Here is a 21,567-nt window from a genome sequence, read left to right as displayed (position 1 = left end):
GTTTTGTAAAGCTGCCATAACAAATTGCCACAAACTGTATGGCTTAAAACAACCATAATTTAGTCACTCACTGTTTTGGAGGCTTTAAGTCTGAAATCAATGTTTCAGCAGGGCCATATTCTCTCTGAAGGTTCTAGTGAGATTTCTTCTTCACCCCTTCCAGCTTCTAATGGTTACTGGCAATCATTGGCATTCTTGGCTGGTAGCAGTAGAACTCCGTATAACTCCATTCTCTGACTGACTTCCTCTTTCTTCCCCGTAGATCTCTGTGTCCCCAAATCCCCTCCTTATAAAAACACCAGTCATTGGATTTAGGGCCTATCCTAATCCTGTGTGACCTCATCTTAACTTGATTATGTCAACGAAATCTTATTTGCACATAAGGTCACATTCACAGGTTCAGAGTGGACACGGATTTTGGGGGGATGTTATTAGCCCCAGTACACTGAAGTAAGGAAGTATCAGGTCACAAAACCACTTTTTTCTAGGCTTTGTAGCTCAGATTTTACCCTGAAGATGGAGGGGAAGAAATAAAAGTATTGAAACCAAGAAGCAATATGATCATTTAGAAATATCATGGAGGAAAAGTAAGGAGAGTAAAAGACAAAAAATACAAGAGAGAGAGCTAACTTGTGGGTGGGCAGGAGACTAGGGACAACATGATGAGTTTCATGGTGGATCTATTACTTTTTTTTTTTTTTTTTTCCAGAAATGGAGTCTTGCCCTGTGGCCCAGGCTGGAGTGCAGTGGTGCGATCTCGGCTCACTGCAACTTCCACCTCCCAGGTTCAAGCGATTCCCAGGCCTCAGCCTCTCTGAGTAGCTGGGATTACAGGCATGTGCCATGACGCCCAGCTAAGTTTTTTGTACTTTTAGCAGAGATGGGTTTTCACCATGTTAGCCAGGCAGGCTGGTCTCGAACTCCTGACCTCAAGAGATCTGCCCACCTTGGCCTCCCAAAATGCTGGGATTACAGGTGTGAGTCATCACCTCTGGCTGATCTATTACTTTTTAATTAATTTTAATTTTTTATATATATAAAAATTTTCAAAGTCAAATAATGGCATGTATAAATATGGTACATGTATAAACACACACAGCATCTCACTTCAAGTTTTCATCTCATTTCCCTGAAATTCTTAATTTCAACCCTTTTATCCACTACTTCTGGTATTTTCTCTCTTTATTTAAACAAAATTTATGTCTTGCTATTATATTAGATTAGGACATTATCTATTTTATTCCTTATTTTACTTTTTATTCAACCTATCCTTTCATTAGAGTTATCATCTGAAAAAAAAAGAAAGAAAATTAGAAGAAAGGCTGTCTGCTTATCTGATTATTATATGTGACACGACTGGCTCTGGACCCTGTAGGAGAGTGACAAAGGCACTGATTAAGTGATGAAATGATTCTGAATAATAAGATATGGAAACTATAGCCATTTCCTCAATTCCAGGATCCTTATACAAAGAAGCTTCCCACATTCTCAGGAAACCATTCCAGGCCAATGAGCCTCACTTCTGCACTTGATTTTCCCCCAACATCTTGTCAATAAAGTAGGTTATCTAACTACCAATAAATTTCCATGTAAGCTCTGAGTAAGGTAAAATTATCTCCATATTACTATCTATAAATTTGATTATTTAAAAATTACTGCTTAAAATTTTATCAATGCCATGATTTTCTCCACTTGAACTTGATTTTTTCCTATATTTATGTGTTCTTGGACTTCTTTAAACTCTTATGTAATTGAAACATATATAACTAGGTAAATGGCTAAGTTTCTAAGTCAGTTGGTAAACTTGTAAATAAGATCCAAATGTACTATTTTTTTTTTGGCCTGCCCTTTTAACCACGGAGTTCCTCTTTCTTAATGTAAAGATAAGAATACGGATGGTGGCCGGGCGCGGTGGCTCACGCTTGTAATCCCAGCACTTTGGGAGGCCGAGGCGGGCGGATCACGAGGTCAGGAGATGGAGACCACGGTGAAACCCCGTCTCTACTAAAAATACAAAAAAATTAGCCGGGCGTGGTGGCGGGCGCCTGTAGTCCCAGCTACTCGGAGAGGCTGAGGCAGGAGAATGGCGTGAACCTGGGAGGCGGAGCTTGCAGTGAGCCGAGATTGCGCCACTGCACTCCAGCCTGGGGGACAGAGCGAGACTCCGTCTCAAAAAAAAAAAAAAAAAAAAAAAAAAAAAAAGAATACGGATGGTATTTGTTATCTATTTGAAGGTTGCTTTACAATTTAGAACTGTAGCCACCATTTTAACAATTTTATGACTTGCAACTCTACTCATAATTGTACTTAATTTTACTGCATAATGAACTAATTTATCTGCCACTTCTCTTACAAGAATGCCAATTCTACAGTAGACAGTTTCAAAAGCTACTCCATTGCATTCTTAGACAGCAGAAAGCTTTTGGTTACCTGAAGATACACAAATAATTCTGACAGCTAAGCTGGGAACATGCACCTGCGATCTCACATTCGTTCAATGAAAAGAAAGGAATGAGTATTTACTTCAAGAATGCAATAGTTTTTATGTTTCATTTTTATTTAACTAACAAGACAATAATTAAACAATATGAGAATCTGATTTGCTTTTTTTAATTTATTTTAATCGTAGGCCATGGCACAAAAGGAAGATATGGAAGAAAGAATTACAACCCTTGAAAAGCGTTACCTCAGTGCTCAGAGAGAATCTACCTCCATACATGACATGAATGATAAACTAGAAAATGAGTTAGCAAATAAAGAAGCTATCCTACGACAGGTTCAGTATCTCTGTCTTGGTTTTTTTCTGGTCCATGCATTCTCATCATTCTCACAAAACAGGGAGTAAATAAAACAGGGTACTTCTTGACAGATGTTTGAGTAATCATTCTCTAAAATTTGAAATTCTCTAGCAAAACAAATACGATTTTCAGTGTGAAATTTACTTTCTAGAAAGATAAATTATTTGTCTTAATAATAATACAAATAATGACTCTGATTTACTTTTCATATAGGCATGAGCCAGAATCTGTGCTAAACAGTTTTCATGTATTACCTCACTTAATTCTAACCACCACTTATGAAGTAGGTAGTGTTATTATACTAAAGACACAACAGTTCAGAGACAGTTAGACTTTCCCAAGATCATACATCTACTAAACAGCAAAGCCAATAATGGAATACTAAGTTTATTGGGCTCTAGAGCAGAAACAGGCAAACTATAGCCGTGGGCCAAGCTTATTGGTTGCCTGCTCTTGTTAATAAAGTCTTATTGGAACACAGCCATGGCCAATCATTTAATCGTTGTCTATGACTGTTTTTGTGCTGCAACACAGTTGAGTATTTGGGATTGAGGCCATGTGATACACGAGGCCCAACATTTTTACTATCTGACCTGTTACAGAAAATGTTTGCCAACCTTATCTCTAGAGCCTGGATCATCATGCTACATTACCTCTCCCACTCCAGTCTAAATACCATGATTTTCAATATTTTGCTATGGTGGTATATCTGATGTCTTAATACTGACCTATATTCCCTTTGTTAAAATGTATACTCATGAGTAATTTCTTTCCTTTTTGCTGCCAGTGGTAAGAGCTTTTTCGTTGTTTTAATGTGCTGAAATTTATGAAGGAAACAGATAAGCTATATATGAAAACAAGACAACAATCAACACTTTGCACATTTAGGTGTGGTAGTGGCTGATTTAAATCTAGAATCATGGCTGAAGTGCAAAGCCCCTGTCGACCGGTGTTTGCTATCCAAACTCTGACTCTTTAAGTGTCTCTACTCCCATTCCCATTTCAGATGGAAGAGAAAAACAGACAGTTACAAGAACGTCTTGAGCTAGCTGAACAAAAGTTGCAGCAGACCATGAGAAAGGCTGAAACCTTGCCTGAAGTAGAGGCTGAACTGGCTCAGAGAATTGCAGCCCTAACCAAGGTACTGCACTAGAACAACTGGTCAACCTAGATATATTTGTAGAAAGGACTGGCAATCGAAATGTATAAAGATTTTCTATAGCCTTTATGAAAATTAAGTTTATTTAATCTTTATTATATTGATCTATTATTAAGTTAATTTTTTTCTTGTCATACATATTTATGCCAGCAGGAATAATTGTTATACAAATGTGATGATCCCTCTGCCTATTTAACAAAGCAAGTACAATTTCATGTCATTGTTATAGTTAATTTTCCATGGTAATATTTGTATAATAATCCTGGAGATAAACAAAAAACGATAATGTTATATGAGACATAACAATTTAACAGGCTTCACATCAATTGCTATTAGAAGTATAGAAAATATCATAACTTCTTGATTCCTCTCCAACTACAGTATAAAACTTGTTAGAAGTGGGAAGTTAGACTTATAAAAGTCTGAGGTCTAAAACAATTAAAAATCAGAAAGCGGCTTTATAGTTGTAATTTCTTCTGAAAATTAAAATCAGTAATACTCTGAAGAATGTTCAAAATTTTATGTATAATATGCCTGGTAGATTCTGCAACTATCTGAATATTTTAGAATTTTACAAGCATTATAATGTTAAAAAGGACTATTCTGACCTCTCACAGTCGAACGGAAATGGCATCATTTCAAAGTGTATATATATGTCACAAGTTAAATAAAACTACATTTTGTCACTAAAAGCATGTTTGACATTTGATATGAATTCAAAAATAATCACACAATTTATATTTTTACACAATAGTTAATATTTGCTAAGTTTTCAAGGCTACTACAATAAGTGAGTATGATAGATATCTGGACTTCAAGTTTAAAATTATGGGATTAGGATTTACCCAAAATAATTGATGCAGCAATGAAGTAGACACACACACCTGATTTTCTAAAAAAGCAAATAATTAAAAATGAACAGTGGACTGATCTTCCTGTTGGTTAAAATAGGACAATTAACCAGGTAATGAAAGGCAAACCTTTGACGGCGTAGAGCAGGATTAGAGAGCATTGAAATAGTTTACAGAGTGTTGGAGTAACTAGTTGGATAAAACTGATTAAGATGGGATTATAATTTGGATCATTCCATAGTCACAAACCTTGCCAGTAAACCATTCTGGCAATTTCAGGAATGTGTGATTTCTAAGATAAAGATAAATTTATCATTTAATTTGAAAAAAATATTTAAACATGTTGGTATTATTTCATTTTTTTCTTGTAAACACAGATCTTAAATAACTATAACTTAGACTAAGATATGCATAATTAGGCCTTTCATCTAAAGAACATAAAGGACTTTCAAAAAGAGTTATCTTTTCCAGTGGCACTATTTTGGGGGTTAGATGAGTGACTGAATAAGAAAAATAACTTTTGTAAAATTGTAGCTTAAAATAATTATCAATATTATCCTGACTAAAACACAAGAAAATCTGCAATTTCCTCCAACTAACACAATTTACAATTCAGAAAATCACTGCCCCACATTAACCTTTGACAGACTGAGAATAAAAACAATTTAAAATATAATATTTGACATAAAAAATACTATATTAAATATTCCCAAGAATTATTGATTTAGAATATATAAAAATAACTGGAATTAGGTGCCTCATAAAAAAAAAAAAAAAAAAAAAAAAAAAAAAAAAATATATATATATATATATATATATATATATAAAATATTACCTTGGGCACAAAAAATAGCTCCCCTCAGCTCTCTCCTCCCTTTACTGTCTCTGAACCTCTTTGATTTCATTTTTCAGAAAATTGGAATTCTTCCAAAAAGTCTTCAAATGCTCTAATTCACTCTCCTTTTTATCACTTTCTTTTCTGACTGGTGCTATGTCAACAACATATTTCAAATATATACTTTTTATATTATTACCGTGTTTTATTCATTATGAAAGCTCCTTAAGTACTGAGATTTTATCCCGAACACATTCCTTTTGCCTGTCATTTTTTTTTTTTTTTTTTTTAACATTTGAGGATCACTCTTTCATTTCTTCTCCCAAGTTTTGTGGTTTCAACAGCCTTGTACTTTTTCTTGTACTCTGTTCTCAAGACCTTTAGGGTCTATCTTTATATCTGTTTTTTTTTTTCTGTTTCAATTTGTTTCTGATATTTCCTTATTATGGATCATCATAGTCTTTTTCTGTTCATTAACCTTTTGACTACTCACTAAAGTAAAAATATTTTTTCTTAACTTAAACATGGGATCCTCCTCCTATATTTTCAATGATATTCTTGATAATCCCTCAGACATTTTATTTCACCAATATACTTTTTTCTACTTTACTGTCAACTTTTCTTCTTCCTTTTTCTAGGTCTTTCTCTTTAAATTTAATTTCTTCTCCCTTTCTGAGTTTATTCCTGTTCTCAAAACCATTTCTGCCTGTAGTTCATCCTAAAACTTTAGTCTATTTTAAATTTTCCTATATCATATTAAGGAGTGAAACCAAGATAAACAGTTTTTCACCAAGGAGTATAAAAAATAGCGGACTGTTTCTGTGGGATCTTTGTATTTACAACAATTGCTAAAACTGTAGTTTTCACATAGAATGCAAATCAGTAGTGTTGGTTGAAAATTGGTCCCAGTATATATTATTTAGATGGGATGTCTGAATGCATTATTTGGTTGATAAACTATTTTTCTCCTTCTAATGTGTGTGTGTGTGTGTGTGTGTGTTTGTGTGTGTGTGTATAGGCAAAGCTTATTTATGGCTTTTAGAAAGTCAGAATGATTGATTAATGGTTATGGATACAACTAAAACTTTTGCTTTGGCGAGTTTATACACAATTAACCAATAAAGATTACTTTGGGCTCCCAGTCTTGTGATTTATTATATCTACTTTTTAATTAAAATGCATATTCCTTTTGCAAGGACATAATTCATCTTGAATGAGGTATTTTATTTATTTCTAGTACCAATAAAATGTATCAGCAATAATAGTAATTAAAACAGGACCAAATTCTTATTTTATCTCTGAAGTGAATTTTCACAATTTTGGTGTTTTTTTTTCTTTTAAAGTTTGATGTGTTTTTAATAAGTAAACAGAAACAACTAGAAGTTTTAAAGACCTCTAAAAACTTGTATTTTTGAAGACACAGTCTTGGCAGCTGAAATATTCATGTCTCAAGTGTCTTGAGTCAGTCATCTAATTAATTTAAACACTACTAACTGCATGTTAAAATGTAATTTTGAAAGATCACAGATAACTTTATGAATTTAGATTATATAATTTCAACAACATTTTGATCCACTTAACTGTATTCTTAATAGAACTCTAAAATTTAAATAATATTATAAAAAAAATATGGCATTTGGGGACCATGGTAACTCTGTGTAGCATCTAAATTGGAAATTTGAGGACGACTTGAGGAAAGAAATTGGTTATTTGGTATGTCTTTATTATCTTCCACATTTATAAAATAAGAATATCAGAAGGAAAACCTTACAAAATGTAAATGTTGAATTGTAGTTTGCATAAGCACACCAGAATTGAAATGTTAAATGTTTGCTTTCATAGATTAAATTTGAATTTATTACATAAAATAGTATATATGCATCTGAATCAAATGAATAGGTTACTATTTCTTTTCAGTTACTGCATGACATATTTATATATAGTTCTATATTGCCATAAAGTGAGTTTCACTGTTTTAGAATGAGCTTATAAAATGTGATAGAATATGCTCTGGAGTTAAATTTGTAGTCCTGACACAGTCCTTTAAATGTAATAATTACTTAACTTGCATTTATTAAAATGTTGATGTAACTTCATATGTAATCCTTGCATAACATACTAACAATTTTGCTGTCAGCAATGTCACATATGTTGAACACTCTGCACCTGTGGTAGCCTGACGGTCACCTCCAAGACATGTATCTAACCTTGGCACTGGGCAAACATGAGCTTACAAGGAAACTGTGCTGCCTATTCACTTTAGGCACTATTTTGTTTCCACAGCAACAAATCAATGCAGAAACAGTTTGGGATTGGCCCCTAGTGTCATTTAGGAGAGTCACAAACAAGATTTCTTGTTCTCACAGCATTATTGTCAATTGATAATTTGAGGACTTTCAATCATTTTCATTTAAGATTTCTAATTAAACCTATCTGAGAGTAAGCCATTAAATTCTAGACCAATATCTGAGAGTGGACCGTTAGACCAGTATCTGAGACCAAGTATCTGAGAGTAGGCCATTAAATTCTGGACCAATGACCATAATGTGCATTCAGACACCAGAAGTCATTTCATAAGTTTTCCTGTTGCTGAGGAAACTCAATCTTGCTTGAATTGGGGACTACTCACAATAACCCTTAGGCTTAGTTTTTTATCTTTTTTCTACAGAGCAAGGTTTAGAATAAATTTTGTTCCAAATTAATTATACCTGAGTCATTGTCTCACATATTCCTCAACATTGTGAAACTACTGTTTCTGTTATTTTTAAGTAATATAGACAAACAAACCCAAATACAAACTTTTAACAATCTATCAGAGACATATTCTGGTGTTTGGTTTCCCATAATTCCAATTATTATATAACTCTTTCAGAGTTGCTTTATTCATTCTGTAGCAGTCTTTCATTGCCAGCCATCACTAACCTTTCATATCTTAGGTTGATAGCTTTTTATTTTAGTATATTATTGTTTTTTATTTAAAACCATCTACTGCATCGTGTTCACCAAATATCAATGTAGTTCTTTCCACATAAAATTCTGTCTATTAAAGTATTAAATTTGCTGTCACACTTTTCTTTTAAGCATTCTGTGCTGTGTTCTGTTCGGTGTCAGTGTCTTTAGTTCTGATTTTTCAATTTTGTCCCTCTCCTTTTCCTTGACTCGTTAGTCTGATCCAACCTCTTCTACCTCATCTGATGATTATCAATATGTTATGGAAGCTAAACTACAAGAAATGATCTCCATACGTAGGAAGGTAGTCCTACTGGACTTTACTTTCTATTGCTAAATAGAATCCATCTAAGTTTTTCTTTTCATTTATAAAAATTATGTTACTTTTATTTATTGATAATCAACCATCTGTGCAGTTCAGTGCTTCAGGAGCTTAAGATTGGACAATGGCAGGTTTGTGTTCAAACCATGCACAGTCTGCATGTTACATTTGGCTGATTTCATTGCTCATAAATAACTCCAATGTTTTGCTGATGCTTGGATGTAACAGGCCTTTGTAGCTGACACATTTCAAGCAATGCTGTTCAGCTGCCTGTTTGAAGAAAGTTTATTTTTTAAAAACTACGTTTGCAGTTGGTAGTAGCTTGCTTTACATTTTATTTCAATTTATTTAGAGGAAAAGTGTTAACCAAATCTTACATTTCAGGTGTATTCTTCATATTTCTTAACAGGCTGAAGAAAGACATGGAAATATTGAAGAACGTATGAGACATTTAGAGGGTCAACTTGAAGAGAAAAATCAAGAACTTCAAAGAGTATGTATATTAAGAACTATTACCCCCCAATCATTGGTTTATGAATTCATATTCTGTATATAAGAAGAAAGCCTTTAACTGAGCGTGAGGTTATACTTAAAACTGACAAATATGACCTGTAGACTTTGAAGAAAAAGTTTCCACCACTTTAATCAAAACAGATGTAAAATTAAATTCAATTTAAAACTAGCAACACTATAAAAATAATCTCAAACAGTTTTTGAATTGATTTTTATGTCATTTTTTAAAATGTAAGGCTAGGCAAAGAGAGAAAATGAATGAGGAGCATAACAAGAGATTATCGGATACAGTTGATAGACTTCTGACTGAATCCAATGAACGCCTACAACTACACTTAAAGGAAAGAATGGCTGCTCTAGAAGAAAAGGTAAAATGATAGAAGGGTAAAATCACATGAATATTTTGCAATGCCCATGTTTGTTTTATATACAGCTGCAATCATTGTAATGGTCAGATGATCCATTTACTTACTTTTTTAAAATGCCTGGTATATTCTTAGAAAGGAATGCATATTTTTTATTTAAAAAAGTGTAAGATCAAATTTGGAATGAATAAAAAATTTGCATGATATATAAATCTTTTATATTCACATGTTCATATGAGGCAAATGTATTAAAATATGCTGTGCTTTTATGATGAAAATATTTTATTTATCCTCTGCCTGGTATGCAAAATAGAAAAGTGATGAGACACAAGTCAATACTTTTTTCGGGGGGAGGTGATTTGAAATATTCATGTGTCAAGTGACGGATATCTACACACCAGACTAAAAGTCAAAATGTAAGTGAGTTTATATCATCAAAAGAACTAGTATCAATCCCAGTAAAGGGTTTAGGAATCCAGTATTTTCAGCTGCATTATTTCAGAAATAGTGCTTCTGTACAGTCTACAATGTGATTTACAGTTATATATGTCTCATTGATAGTTGGCAGCTACCAGACCAGCAAGAGTTATGAGAGCTGGTTACCAATTCCAGAGCATAAATTAAGGTAGGGTATAAAACCCGGATGATCACATCATTTTAGAAATCTAGATTGAATGCCAATCACTATTTTAGCTAAACATTTTCCATTAGTACATAAAATAAACCAAAATAGGGAAAATGTTTTGACAAAAAGTTAAAGTAGTTTGATTAATTTACCCATTAAAAAGTACTAAGACATGACTTCCTCTCATGCAACTTCAAATACATGGCCACTATGCAATTACTACACTCTTAGTTTAATTTTACTCTATAACTTTGAAAAAGAATACATTATTTTAAATAATGCCTTATAGTACTTGTGTGTTTTGTAGAAAAATAAATAATTTTTAACAACAAAAATAATTTTCTGGCAAGGTTTATTTTAAGTATCTATGATGCCAACTTATTTCCACATTACTTTGTGACATGTAATATTAGGTTTATGAATAGCTAGAATTTCTTATTTCTCTAATAATTTAAGTATCATTATAAATTGTTAATTCCACGTTGCAGTAGATGTCCAGAAAGTGAAATTTTTAAGAATATGATTTCACAATTTCTTCTTTCGTCAGACAATAGAAGTGAGTTCTTCTGAATTTTTTATAACACCTCTAAGATTTAGCTTGTTGCTCACTTTTTCTTATTTGAAGAATAACCAATAGTTTCTAATTTAAAATGTGGTCTGAGAAAAGGCAAACAGAAATAGCTTAAAATGCAATATTTATTTCGTTTGTTCTTCAAGTGTTGCAAAATAACATTTCCCATTTAAATTATGTATTTTTTAAATGTGAAGTTCTCACATTTGAAAATTTCATCAAAGCATGGTTTCCATGGAAACCAAGAAATACCTGTACTAAGGAAGGAATCTAAGAGGATTCTTGAGTGATAAGATATTAATCAATATGTATTTAAGTATTTTCTGTTTAATTTATTAATTATTTCTGCTATTTTCTTTTCTTTAGAATGTTTTAATTCAAGAATCAGAAACTTTCAGAAAGAATCTTGAAGAATCTTTACATGATAAGGTATAATGGAAACTTACATTTTGGGCCCATTTTTCTATTTTTATTTTCTATTCCACTGATGAATGTTTTGTTGTAAAATAAATTTGAAAAAATAATTTTAGTATGCTCTCTTTGTAAAACAATTTTAACTTTTTTTAATACCTGCAGTAAAGTGTACATAGAGAGGAAGAGCTTGATGAATCTTTGTAACCCAAATTCACCAAAAATTAGCACTTCAGAAACTCCCCCCAAATTAGTCTATATTCATACTCTTCCATTAAAGGATAATCACTATCTTGACTTAGAACATTAAACAATGGTTTTGTCTTGCTTTATGCCTTATATAAATAGAATTAAAATATATGCACTAATTTATGTCTAATTTTAGATATTCTTTCAGCAGAAATACATTAAATACTATCATATATAAGAATTATGCTAAGTTATATATGTCCAAACATAATCCTAGTTCCAAAGGAGCTAAAAAAAATCCAATTGAGGAGAGAGAACACAGCCTTTACAAACCAATGAGGATGCAGGGTAGCAGATGCCAAGTGCCAAATTAGTGAAGTAGGCAGTAAGAGCTACAGATAGGAAAGACCATGATTTGTTGCTGCTGTGAAGAAGACTTCAGGAAGGAGGGACTTGACTGAAGATTTAAGGGAAAGTAGGACCCTGACGCCAGGCTTTCAAACATAGTGCATGTGGCATGATCACAGGTGCTTGGTGGGGTGAGGGGATGGGTAATGAGTGTGACATTTTAAATAATAGGCACAACTATTTGGCTGGAATCAATTATTCCTGTTGTAGGGCATGTGGTAGAAGAGGAAACTAAGGGTAGATTGTGAAATTTTAATGGTAATTGCTGATAGTATTTTTCGTCTTCATTAGCCTGTAAAGTTATTGTTAGCAATTTTATCTTATTTTGTTAAAGAAGATAGGATTGCTAACTTAAGAAGTGATCTATAATTGTTTGTTGAGAAAAGATAGAAGAAATGGAGAGAGAGAAGGAAGGGAAAAAGAGAATGAAGGAAAGAAGGGAGAGGGGGAAGAAGGAAGGGAGGGAAGGGAAAGGGGGAGGGAAGGGAAGGGAAGGGAAGGGAAAGGGAAGGGAAGGGAAAGGGGGAGGGAAGGGGAGGGAAGGGAAGGGAACGGAAGGGAAGGGAAGGGAAGGGAAAGGAAGGGAGGCGGGAGGGAGGGAGGGAAGGAGGCAAGGAAGGAAGGAAGGAAGGAAGGAAGGAAGGAAGGAAGGAAGGAAGGAAGGGAGGGATAGTATGGGATATAGAAGGTATTGGAAAAGATGAAGAATAGAGGAAAGAGAACAATTATACATTTAACCCTACTGGATGCTGCATATTATGATGCAATCCTGAAAGATAGGTCTTTAGAACCTGAAAGATAGGCCTTTAGAACCATGTAATGTGGGACCTAGAAGATAGTATCTGATTCTTTCTGAGGTAGTTCACAAAGACAACACAGAGGAGATTACATTTTTAGTAGCCTCTTAAAGATATATATGATCTTAATGAAGGTAGAGCATTCTAGGTAGAGGATGAATCCTCTGCAACAGCACAAAGAAAATCAAGATGATTGATTTGATGAATCATCAGAAGTTTACTGTGACTGGTATGTATTTAAAGAAGTAGTTTTTGAGCAGATTGTGAATTTTGGACTTGATGCTGTTATGCATGCTATGTTATCCAAAGCTCTGTGTGCTCCTGGCAATATCCCCAGAACCCACTCCCCCACCACCTACCGAAGCCTTGTAACTCCAACAATCTGCCTAAGCAACCAAGAGTACTAATCATGCCATGCTTTGCATCCTTGCTCGTGTCAGTCTCCAGAGAGAGTAAATCCCAAATCATATCTCATTTCTGAACTATCATCCCATTTAGATGGGCACATTCACTAATCTGACCACATCTTCTATAATTCCTCAAATTTCCACTAAACTAACTGTACTCACAGTCCATTATCAGCAAAACCCTCTGTAGGCTCAAACTCTTTTCTCAGTGTTTCCCTTTCTATCTTTATCTCTAAAATTTGAAGTTTCTAGGTAGCTTTCCTTTCTTCTCTCTGATTCACCCCTAGTGACTTCATCTGATCTCCTGGATTTAAACACCATCTATAGATTGAGCACATCCAAATTTAGATTACCTACTGGGTCTTCTTCCCTGAGAGAGTTTATATATTCTAATGCCAACTCAATATCTCCATATGGACACCTAAGTACCTCAAATGTAACATGCCAATATATTCTCACCCCACTCCCACACATCAAACACCACCACCACCTAACCTAACACACCAGCAGTCTTCTCAGTCAATCATACTTACAATTTCTTTCTTTCTTTCTTTCAGTTACTCAGGCTAAAAAACTTGGACTTAGTCTTGACCCCTATGTTTATTTCATATCCCACATCTGGTCCAATATCAAATCCTCTTAGTTCTACTCTCACAATATAGCCAAAATATAGCCACTCTTACTCTAACACCAGTCTTGTCCAAGCCATTACTCTCTTGCCTCAAAATTTCCTCTCTTTTCTGCCTCCCAATTTAACTTGACAATCTATTTCACAGCCATTAGAATGATCATGCCACTTCTCTGCTAGAAAATCCAGGAAACATAGCAAGACCCCATCTTTACAAAAATAAAAAATAAAAACAAATTAGCCAGGTGCAGTGGTGCACACCTGTAGTCCTCCTAACTACTTGAAAGCCTGAGGCAAGAGGATTACTTGAGCCTAGGAGTTCAAGCTGCAATGAGCTGTGATCACACAACTGCACTCCAGTTTCAGTGGCAAAGTGAGACCCTGTCCTTAAATAAATAAATACATAGATAAAAGAATTTTTAAAAATCCTTCAATTGTTGCCTATCTCATGCAGAGTAAAAGCCAGAGTTTGAAGTGGTTTACAACCTCTTTTAGGACTACCATTCCTGAGTTCTGCAATCATACTTTTAAATAGTATCCTCTACTTGTCAATTAAACCTCTCCAATCCAGCCACACTGGACTCCTTACCCTCTACTCCATTTCCACTAAGAGGTGTATGTACATGCTATTGCTTTTGTCTGCCATGCCTTTTCCTAAGAGTCTCATTTTTAAATTTCTCCTTTATTTAGGTCATTGCCGAAGTATCACTTTATTGAAAAACCTTTGCATGACTCCTGTGTTTTCTCCTTTCTAACAACATTCTGTATTCCTATATTCCTACTTGTTTATTATTCATCTTTTCTACTAAATTCTAAATTGCATGAGGGCAAGACATTTGTCAGCTCACTAATGTATCTCAGGTGCCTGACACACAAGAGGTACTCAGCACACTTTTGTGAAAATAATGAACAAAGATATTTACAAATCAATAAGAAACTATTGAACATTTTAAAGCAACACATTAGTTTATTGTACATGTGTTTTAAAATTATATGTCTAGCAGAGAAATGTGTAGGAAAGAGACTGAAACTGGTAAAAATCATTCAGGAAAAAGATAAAAAGGGCTTAGAGTAGGATGGTAGTGAGGTAGTGAGAATAAAAAGAAAAGAGAAAAACATTGCAAAGGCCACATTGACAAAAAAAAAAAAAGTGTGATGAGAAAAGAAGTTTGAATAAAGTAAAATATCAAGCACTAGCCACTGGGAAGGGGAAAAACAGTAATAGAAAAATCTAGAATGATATATTTAGACCTGTATAACAATATAAAAACAGTTAATTAAAGCTCTAAGACAACCCCTATCTTCATAGATTTGCAGAGCAGAACCTATAATGCCAATTTGAGAAAATTATCATTAAGTACAAATAATTGTGACAATATCAAGCTAATCGGTTGTCAACTTTATTTTTTAAGGTGCACTCCAGCCTCAGTGACAGAGTGAGGCCCTGTCTTTAAAAAAAAATTAAATAAATAAATAAATAAATAAATAACTTTTTTAAAAAATCCTCCAATTGTTGCCTATCTCATGCAGAGTAAAAGCCAGAGAGTTTACTTTCCTTTTTCTTTCAATCCAATCATCTTTTTCCTTCACCCATATGTCCTTTAACCCTCGTAGAATAATGGAAATTCTTCATTTACTGCATAAAAAAGATGCTTTCTTTATTTTCAAAACTGCATATGATTTCTACTCTGCGTTTTTCAGTGACATCTACATAGCTGGTCATAATTGTAATATTCCCACGAATTTTCAAATATTCAGGATTAGTGCATGCCACGGATTATAGATACATTTTTGTTGATTTCTCGATCCACATTTTTTATTACAAGTGGAAAATTTTGGCATGCTTTATTATTATGTGTAATAACCTTTAATAAAAATATATCCTCAGTTTTTCCTTTAAAAAAACATTAAGACTCATTTATCATAATTGGTTGCTGATATTACTGGCATCTGTGTAACACTGTTTTGATTTTTTTAGGAAAGATTAGCAGAAGAAATTGAAAAGCTGAGATCTGAACTTGACCAATTGAAAATGAGAACTGGCTCTTTAATTGAACCCACAATATCAAGGTAACATTAAACTAAAAGTTTATCTATATAGTTCACTGAAAATCAACATGAATTCCCTTCTGGTTTCATATGTCCTCAACTAAAATAAATCAGTACTTCCTATTGCTCACTAGTCATTACCACATTTTGACTCTTCAATGATTTACAGTTTTTACATTCAAAAATAACTTTTTAATTAGAACTTATTTGCGTAATCAATAAAAAATTAAAATATTACCTTTTGTATTCTGCATTTCATTATATAGATATAAATATATTAAAAGATTCTTAATTGAAGAAATTGAACTGTGTACAGGGAGATTGCATCTCATTCAAGAAGAGGCGTCAGCCCCTTTCTCTATATGTGTTCAATACAGAAATTGAGTTCGACATAAAATTTTCTGTATGTGTTCAGTGTAGAAACATGCAGTGTAGAAACATGCAGAAATATGTTCAGTGATTATTGTGACTAAACAAATATTATTGGTTATGGTCACTTAGCAGCTACCTATTTCGGTAAAGTAATTGCAAAAAAAGAGGAAAAGAGAAATGAATCAGATTAAAGAAAAAAGAAAAAAAACTTCAAATAAATTTAGCCATACTCATCTACTTTGATTTACTATCTCATCTTAAGGAAAAGAAGCAATGGATGGCAGCTTACTTGATAGATCATAGATAGATAGATAGATAGATAGATAGATAGATAGATAGATAGATAGATAGATAGATGATAGATAGATCTATATGTTAATAATTCACACATAATTTCCTTTTGTGTTTGAGATGTTTTATTTAAAGTTGTTAGAAACCCCAGAAGGACTCACTCATTTAATCACGTATTTACTAGGCAACACAGAATAATAGCAGCTGTTTGAAACTTTCCACTACCATAGGATTTTAGTAGAAGTTCATCTTTCTTGGTGTTATGTTCATCTTTAGAATGTTACCTCCACCAGAGGAGGGGTTTGTATCGGTTTTGATAACTACCATAATCTCAACACCTAAAAAAACTATCTTGCATGTAATTTGCTCTCAAGATATATTATAGAATGAATAAATGAATATCTGGTAAAGCATTTTTCAGATGCTCAAATAAAAATTCAAATTAAAAAAATCCTGAAGTGTCTTAAACTCTTTTCAATATAAATGTAAGGAAAAACAATATTTAATATTTTAAGCACTTCCATACTCAATTGAATATGAGAAAAATTTCGGCAGGCATAAAAGCACTCAAGAAACTTTTACATATGTAAGTCATTAATTGAGAAAACCATTCTTATTTTTCGCATTTTTAAGATTCTGATTTTTACATATGAACTGAAATTATTATTTCAATGGTATGTGTTCACATGGTTATGATGATTATAATGAGGATGGTGGAGAAGGAGAAGGAGAAGAACTGATAAAATATCAAGGGAGTCAATCATAGAATAAGCGTTACCGAATCAATAGATTAAATATATTTGATTAAGAATAAATGGCCATTTCCTTGTTTTTTTGACCTTAGGTCTCAAAATACAAAGTTTCAAAGTGTTGTCTAAATGTCTATCACTGGCCGGGCGCGGTGGCTCACACTTGTAATCCCAGCACTTTGGGAGGCCGAGGCGGGCGGATCACGAGGTCAGGAGATCGAGACCACGGTGAAACCTCGTCTCTACTAAAAATACAAAAAAATTAGCCGGGCATGGTGGCAGGCGCCTGTAGTCCCAGCTACTCAGAGAGGCTGAGGCAGGAGAATGGCGTGAACCCGGGAGGGGGAGCCTGCAGTGAGCTGAGATTGCGCCACTGCACTCCAGCCTGGGCGACAGAGCGAGACTCCTTCTCAAAAAAATAAATAAATAAATAAATAAATGTCTATCACTGCACTAAGTCATTATGGACAGCCTAACAATGTGACATTTATCTACAATGAAGGATGATTGGGCCTATATAGAACAATTATTCTTTGATCAACAGATTGTAGTGGAAGGAACCTTAGACCAAGAATAAGACAATCCACATTCCTAGAAGTCAGACAGATAATTACAAGCTGCTTCATTTTGGAAAACCCATTTTCCTTAATAACATTCTAAATAAATACATATTTGTGCCTAAATATGCATAAATGGTATTTTTGTGATTATCTCACAGGCTTGGTTTGCAGATAAAATAAGACAAGTAAGCAATGGGGATTATATGTATAGTAAACCATATCACAAGTATAAAGTATTATAGAAATAATTAAGGTAAGCTAGCTAAACAGAACTTATAATAAGTTACAGGATAACTGTATTTATTAAACAAAAATTATTTATAGAACATTCATGCTTCTGAGGACAAGTAATTTTGTAAAAACAATAACAGAAATAGGAGGTGCGTGAGAACTCTATCTACTAAGTTTTGATCTAATAGGTGAGGAAGTGAGGAGAGAGAAGCTAAGGTGAGCGAATATCAGTGACGACTATTCTTTCTTAATATCTCATCTGAGAAGAAAGCAAAATGAATTCCAGAGTGACTAGAAAGGGCTTGATTTGGCTCAACTCTGAAAAAAGGTAGAATCTGGGTAATTGGAAAAGACAACAGAGAACACTCCAGGAAGCAGAGCGATGGGTAATAGGTTTTCTCTAAAAAAATTCTTACCTGCCTTATTTATGCAAGTTCTTTAATGAGATTACATGCAAGAGTCACAGGAGATTCAGGAGAAGCTACAGGGTTCATTGCTTAAAGGAACTGATGCCTGTTTTGTGACTTACTTAGACCTTCCAAAAGCCTTTCAAAATACTGAACACCTGGAATGATTTAAACATTAAACTAGTATGATAATATTGCCTCTGTTTTCTCCTGTTAGAGAACTAGCTCAGAGAATTGGAAAAAAGAGGAAAGAGATGAGTTTGAGGACTGTTATAATAAAAAGAATACTAGGAGCTAGAAGAGTAGATGGCAATAGCACTTTTAAACTGAGACCTTAAAACTGTTAACCACATGTGTTGAGACTGTTTTCAGGAGAACACAAACAAACAAACAAAAACAAAAGCATGTTCAAAGAAATGAAAAGAAAGTGTGAGTTACTGGAATTGAAAAAAAGTCAGTACAGCTGTATGAAAAGCTAGGCAGACAGTATCTTAAAATGAAACTGGAAAGTGGCAAAGGCCCAAATTATAGAGGGCCTTTAAGGACATTGAATAATTTTAAGCAGGAAATTGATATGATTAGATCTGTGTTTTGCTTTTTTTTTTAAATAAATTGTCTGGAGTTGTGAGATAAATCAACAAGAAAACAATGCTCCTAGGATGATGAGTTATAATGTTAGAAACTTCACTCTGATGCCCAAAGGGACATTAAGGTAAGCAGCCACAGGAAAAAAGAACCCAGACTGATTACAGCAAGATAGTTTAAGCCTGTCTTATAATGATTTCATTTATTTATCATCTTGCCAGATATTTATGAAGTGCTTATTGTATGCTAGGAACGCCTTCCTGGACATAGGAAGGTGACTAAAATCTGATCTTTGTTCTTCATGAAACTTAGAGCCTCTGCCCAAGAGATGAAAACAGAGAGTTGTGTCCTTTGTGAATATGGCCTAGTTAGTTATTTTTTTGTGTGTAACTTATCCATGATAAAACCTGTTTACTTGATTAAGTCTCAAATATATTGCTACAAAAGCAATAGCTGTCACCTATTTTATGGATAATTTTTTGTTCATTTGTTCTAATGCCCCATTTGGCAAAACAAGAACTTTCTTAAGTTAGTGTCTTCCGCTGTTGCAAACACCCAGACCTCACCTCCCCTTTTTAATGTTACCAAATATTTGGAAGTGCTTGTCTTTGTTCACAAGAATAACTGAAAAAGAGAGTATAGTCAATCAGCAGGAGCCTCAAATTCAATAGAACTAACAGCTTTAAGTATATTTCCTACTGATGATGGATCTGTTATTTCATTTTATAGGACAGCGTTATGTCACGTTATTATCATCATTATTGTAACAAAATGAATTTGCTATAAATCCACATATAAGTAATATGCCTGGAGAAGCCTTTTCTGCACTTTGATTTTAGGATACTTTATTACCATGTTTATTGAAAACTAGTGTAATGATACTTTCCAACTAAAATTTTCCAACTCTTTCATCTTTAAGCAGATTTAAGAATCAATTGTGCTTATGAAAAGATTTTTCTTCATCCTTTTGAAACGTCTTATTAAAAACTTAAAAAATCCTTCTGGTAGTATATCCTATTTTCTTTTATAAAAATAAAACCATAAGCCTTGGGTCCATCTAAATTTAAGGATTTTGTTGATTCTCTAAATTGAAAAATAGAATGTGAAAAATAGACAATGTGAATAAACTTCTCCAAAAATTTTAAGATTGGAAAAGTTCTGGGACCCTCAAATTTTAGACATTTTTAGTTAGATGTATAAGAAATATTTAAAACAAATACAGTAATCAATAGCATATACTGTGATATACACGAAAGAGCTCCAACTAAATTGCCAGAATTTAACCTAATGGATTTTGATTATCAGTGTTATTATGATTCATTTTATTACTGCATTTGAAAATGATAATAAACAGAAAGGTTATAAGTACTGTGTATTCTAGAAGAAGAAAGTGCACTTGACTTTCAGGAATGGACCTAAGACTGCAGCTTCTGACATAAGTCTCTAAAGAGGCCTCAGAGAGTCATGACAATTTTTATCAGTTTTCTTTCTTGACGTTTATTTCCTTGACGACTTCTGCTTTATTGCCAGTTAAACAGCAGATAGTAATTTCCTGGTAAGTTCAATTTTTTGGATTGGATTATTTTATATTATTCATTTTTTCCAGAACTCATCTAGACACCTCAGCTGAGTTGCGATATTCAGTGGGATCCCTAGTGGACAGCCAGTCTGATTACAGAACAACTAAAGTAATAAGAAGACCAAGGAGAGGCCGCATGGGTGTGCGAAGAGATGAGCCAAAGGTTAATCTTTTAACTGCAACTCTTCTCTAGTTTTATTTAAATAGATCATTTTATTTTTGATAGAATTTTAACACTGAGATAATTAGAAAATGCTAGCATTTTTATTAATTTGAAACACAGAGTATGACATTTTTAAAAAAACTATAAGTAACATAAAGCCCCGACTATGGGCCCAAAGTTGAATAAGCATTTCCCATGTATTTATTCATATAACATTATGAAGTGGGTACTACTTTTATACTAAGTTCAGACATAAAAACATTGAGGCTCAGAAAAGTTAAATGTTCAACATTGCACAGGTAGCAAAGTAATGGAGTCAAAACTTGGGCCTATATTTGTGTAGTTTCCAATACTATTAGTAGTGTAATATTAACTATTATACTACATTGCCAAACACGTAGTCTTTTGATTTTCTTGGGCATTTGAGCAATGGCATTCATGTTGTTCATTCAAATTAACTTAATTAAAATTAGTATTTTAAAAACACTTTGAAGAAAATGTACATAGACTGTTCCTGGTGTTCATAAAGAACTGTTAATGATAAGGGGCAGTGCTCGCCTTCCATTCAGTCAATAACTTAATTTAAAATTTGAAAGCTATGTTTGTTGAGTAATGTAGTTGTATTTTATAGAGAAGTAAAACAGTCCTTTGGTGCCTAAGTATAGTTTAGTCTTTCAACCACTTTTATGTACCCCAAATACTATATAATACATTTGTCCATATTTGTACACAGGCCCTTGATGACTTTTGGGT

At 33.5% G+C, this 21,567-nt stretch overlaps 1 protein-coding gene across 17 annotated transcripts in view; it reads left to right on the top strand.

Annotated features, from left to right (window-relative positions):
- The window catches only part of PPFIA2 (PTPRF interacting protein alpha 2), a 497,171-nt gene that overhangs the window by 376,322 nt on the left and 99,282 nt on the right, over positions 1-21,567 (top strand). For all 17 annotated transcript variants that reach the window (XM_058424785.1, XM_032170842.2, XM_058424778.1 and 14 more), the window contains 7 exons: positions 2,630-2,776; positions 3,805-3,939; positions 9,324-9,407; positions 9,664-9,795; positions 11,355-11,417; positions 15,807-15,898; positions 20,679-20,814. In XM_058424785.1, the coding sequence (XP_058280768.1) occupies positions 2,630-2,776; positions 3,805-3,939; positions 9,324-9,407; positions 9,664-9,795; positions 11,355-11,417; positions 15,807-15,898; positions 20,679-20,814 (789 nt within the window). The remainder of the gene's footprint in view (positions 1-2,629; positions 2,777-3,804; positions 3,940-9,323; positions 9,408-9,663; positions 9,796-11,354; positions 11,418-15,806; positions 15,899-20,678; positions 20,815-21,567) is intronic.

Source organism: Hylobates moloch, unplaced genomic scaffold (assembly GCF_009828535.3).
Source record: "Hylobates moloch isolate HMO894 unplaced genomic scaffold, HMol_V3 SCAFFOLD_12, whole genome shotgun sequence".
Taxonomy (NCBI): domain Eukaryota; kingdom Metazoa; phylum Chordata; class Mammalia; order Primates; family Hylobatidae; genus Hylobates; species Hylobates moloch.
This window is presented reverse-complemented; position numbering and strand designations above follow the sequence as displayed.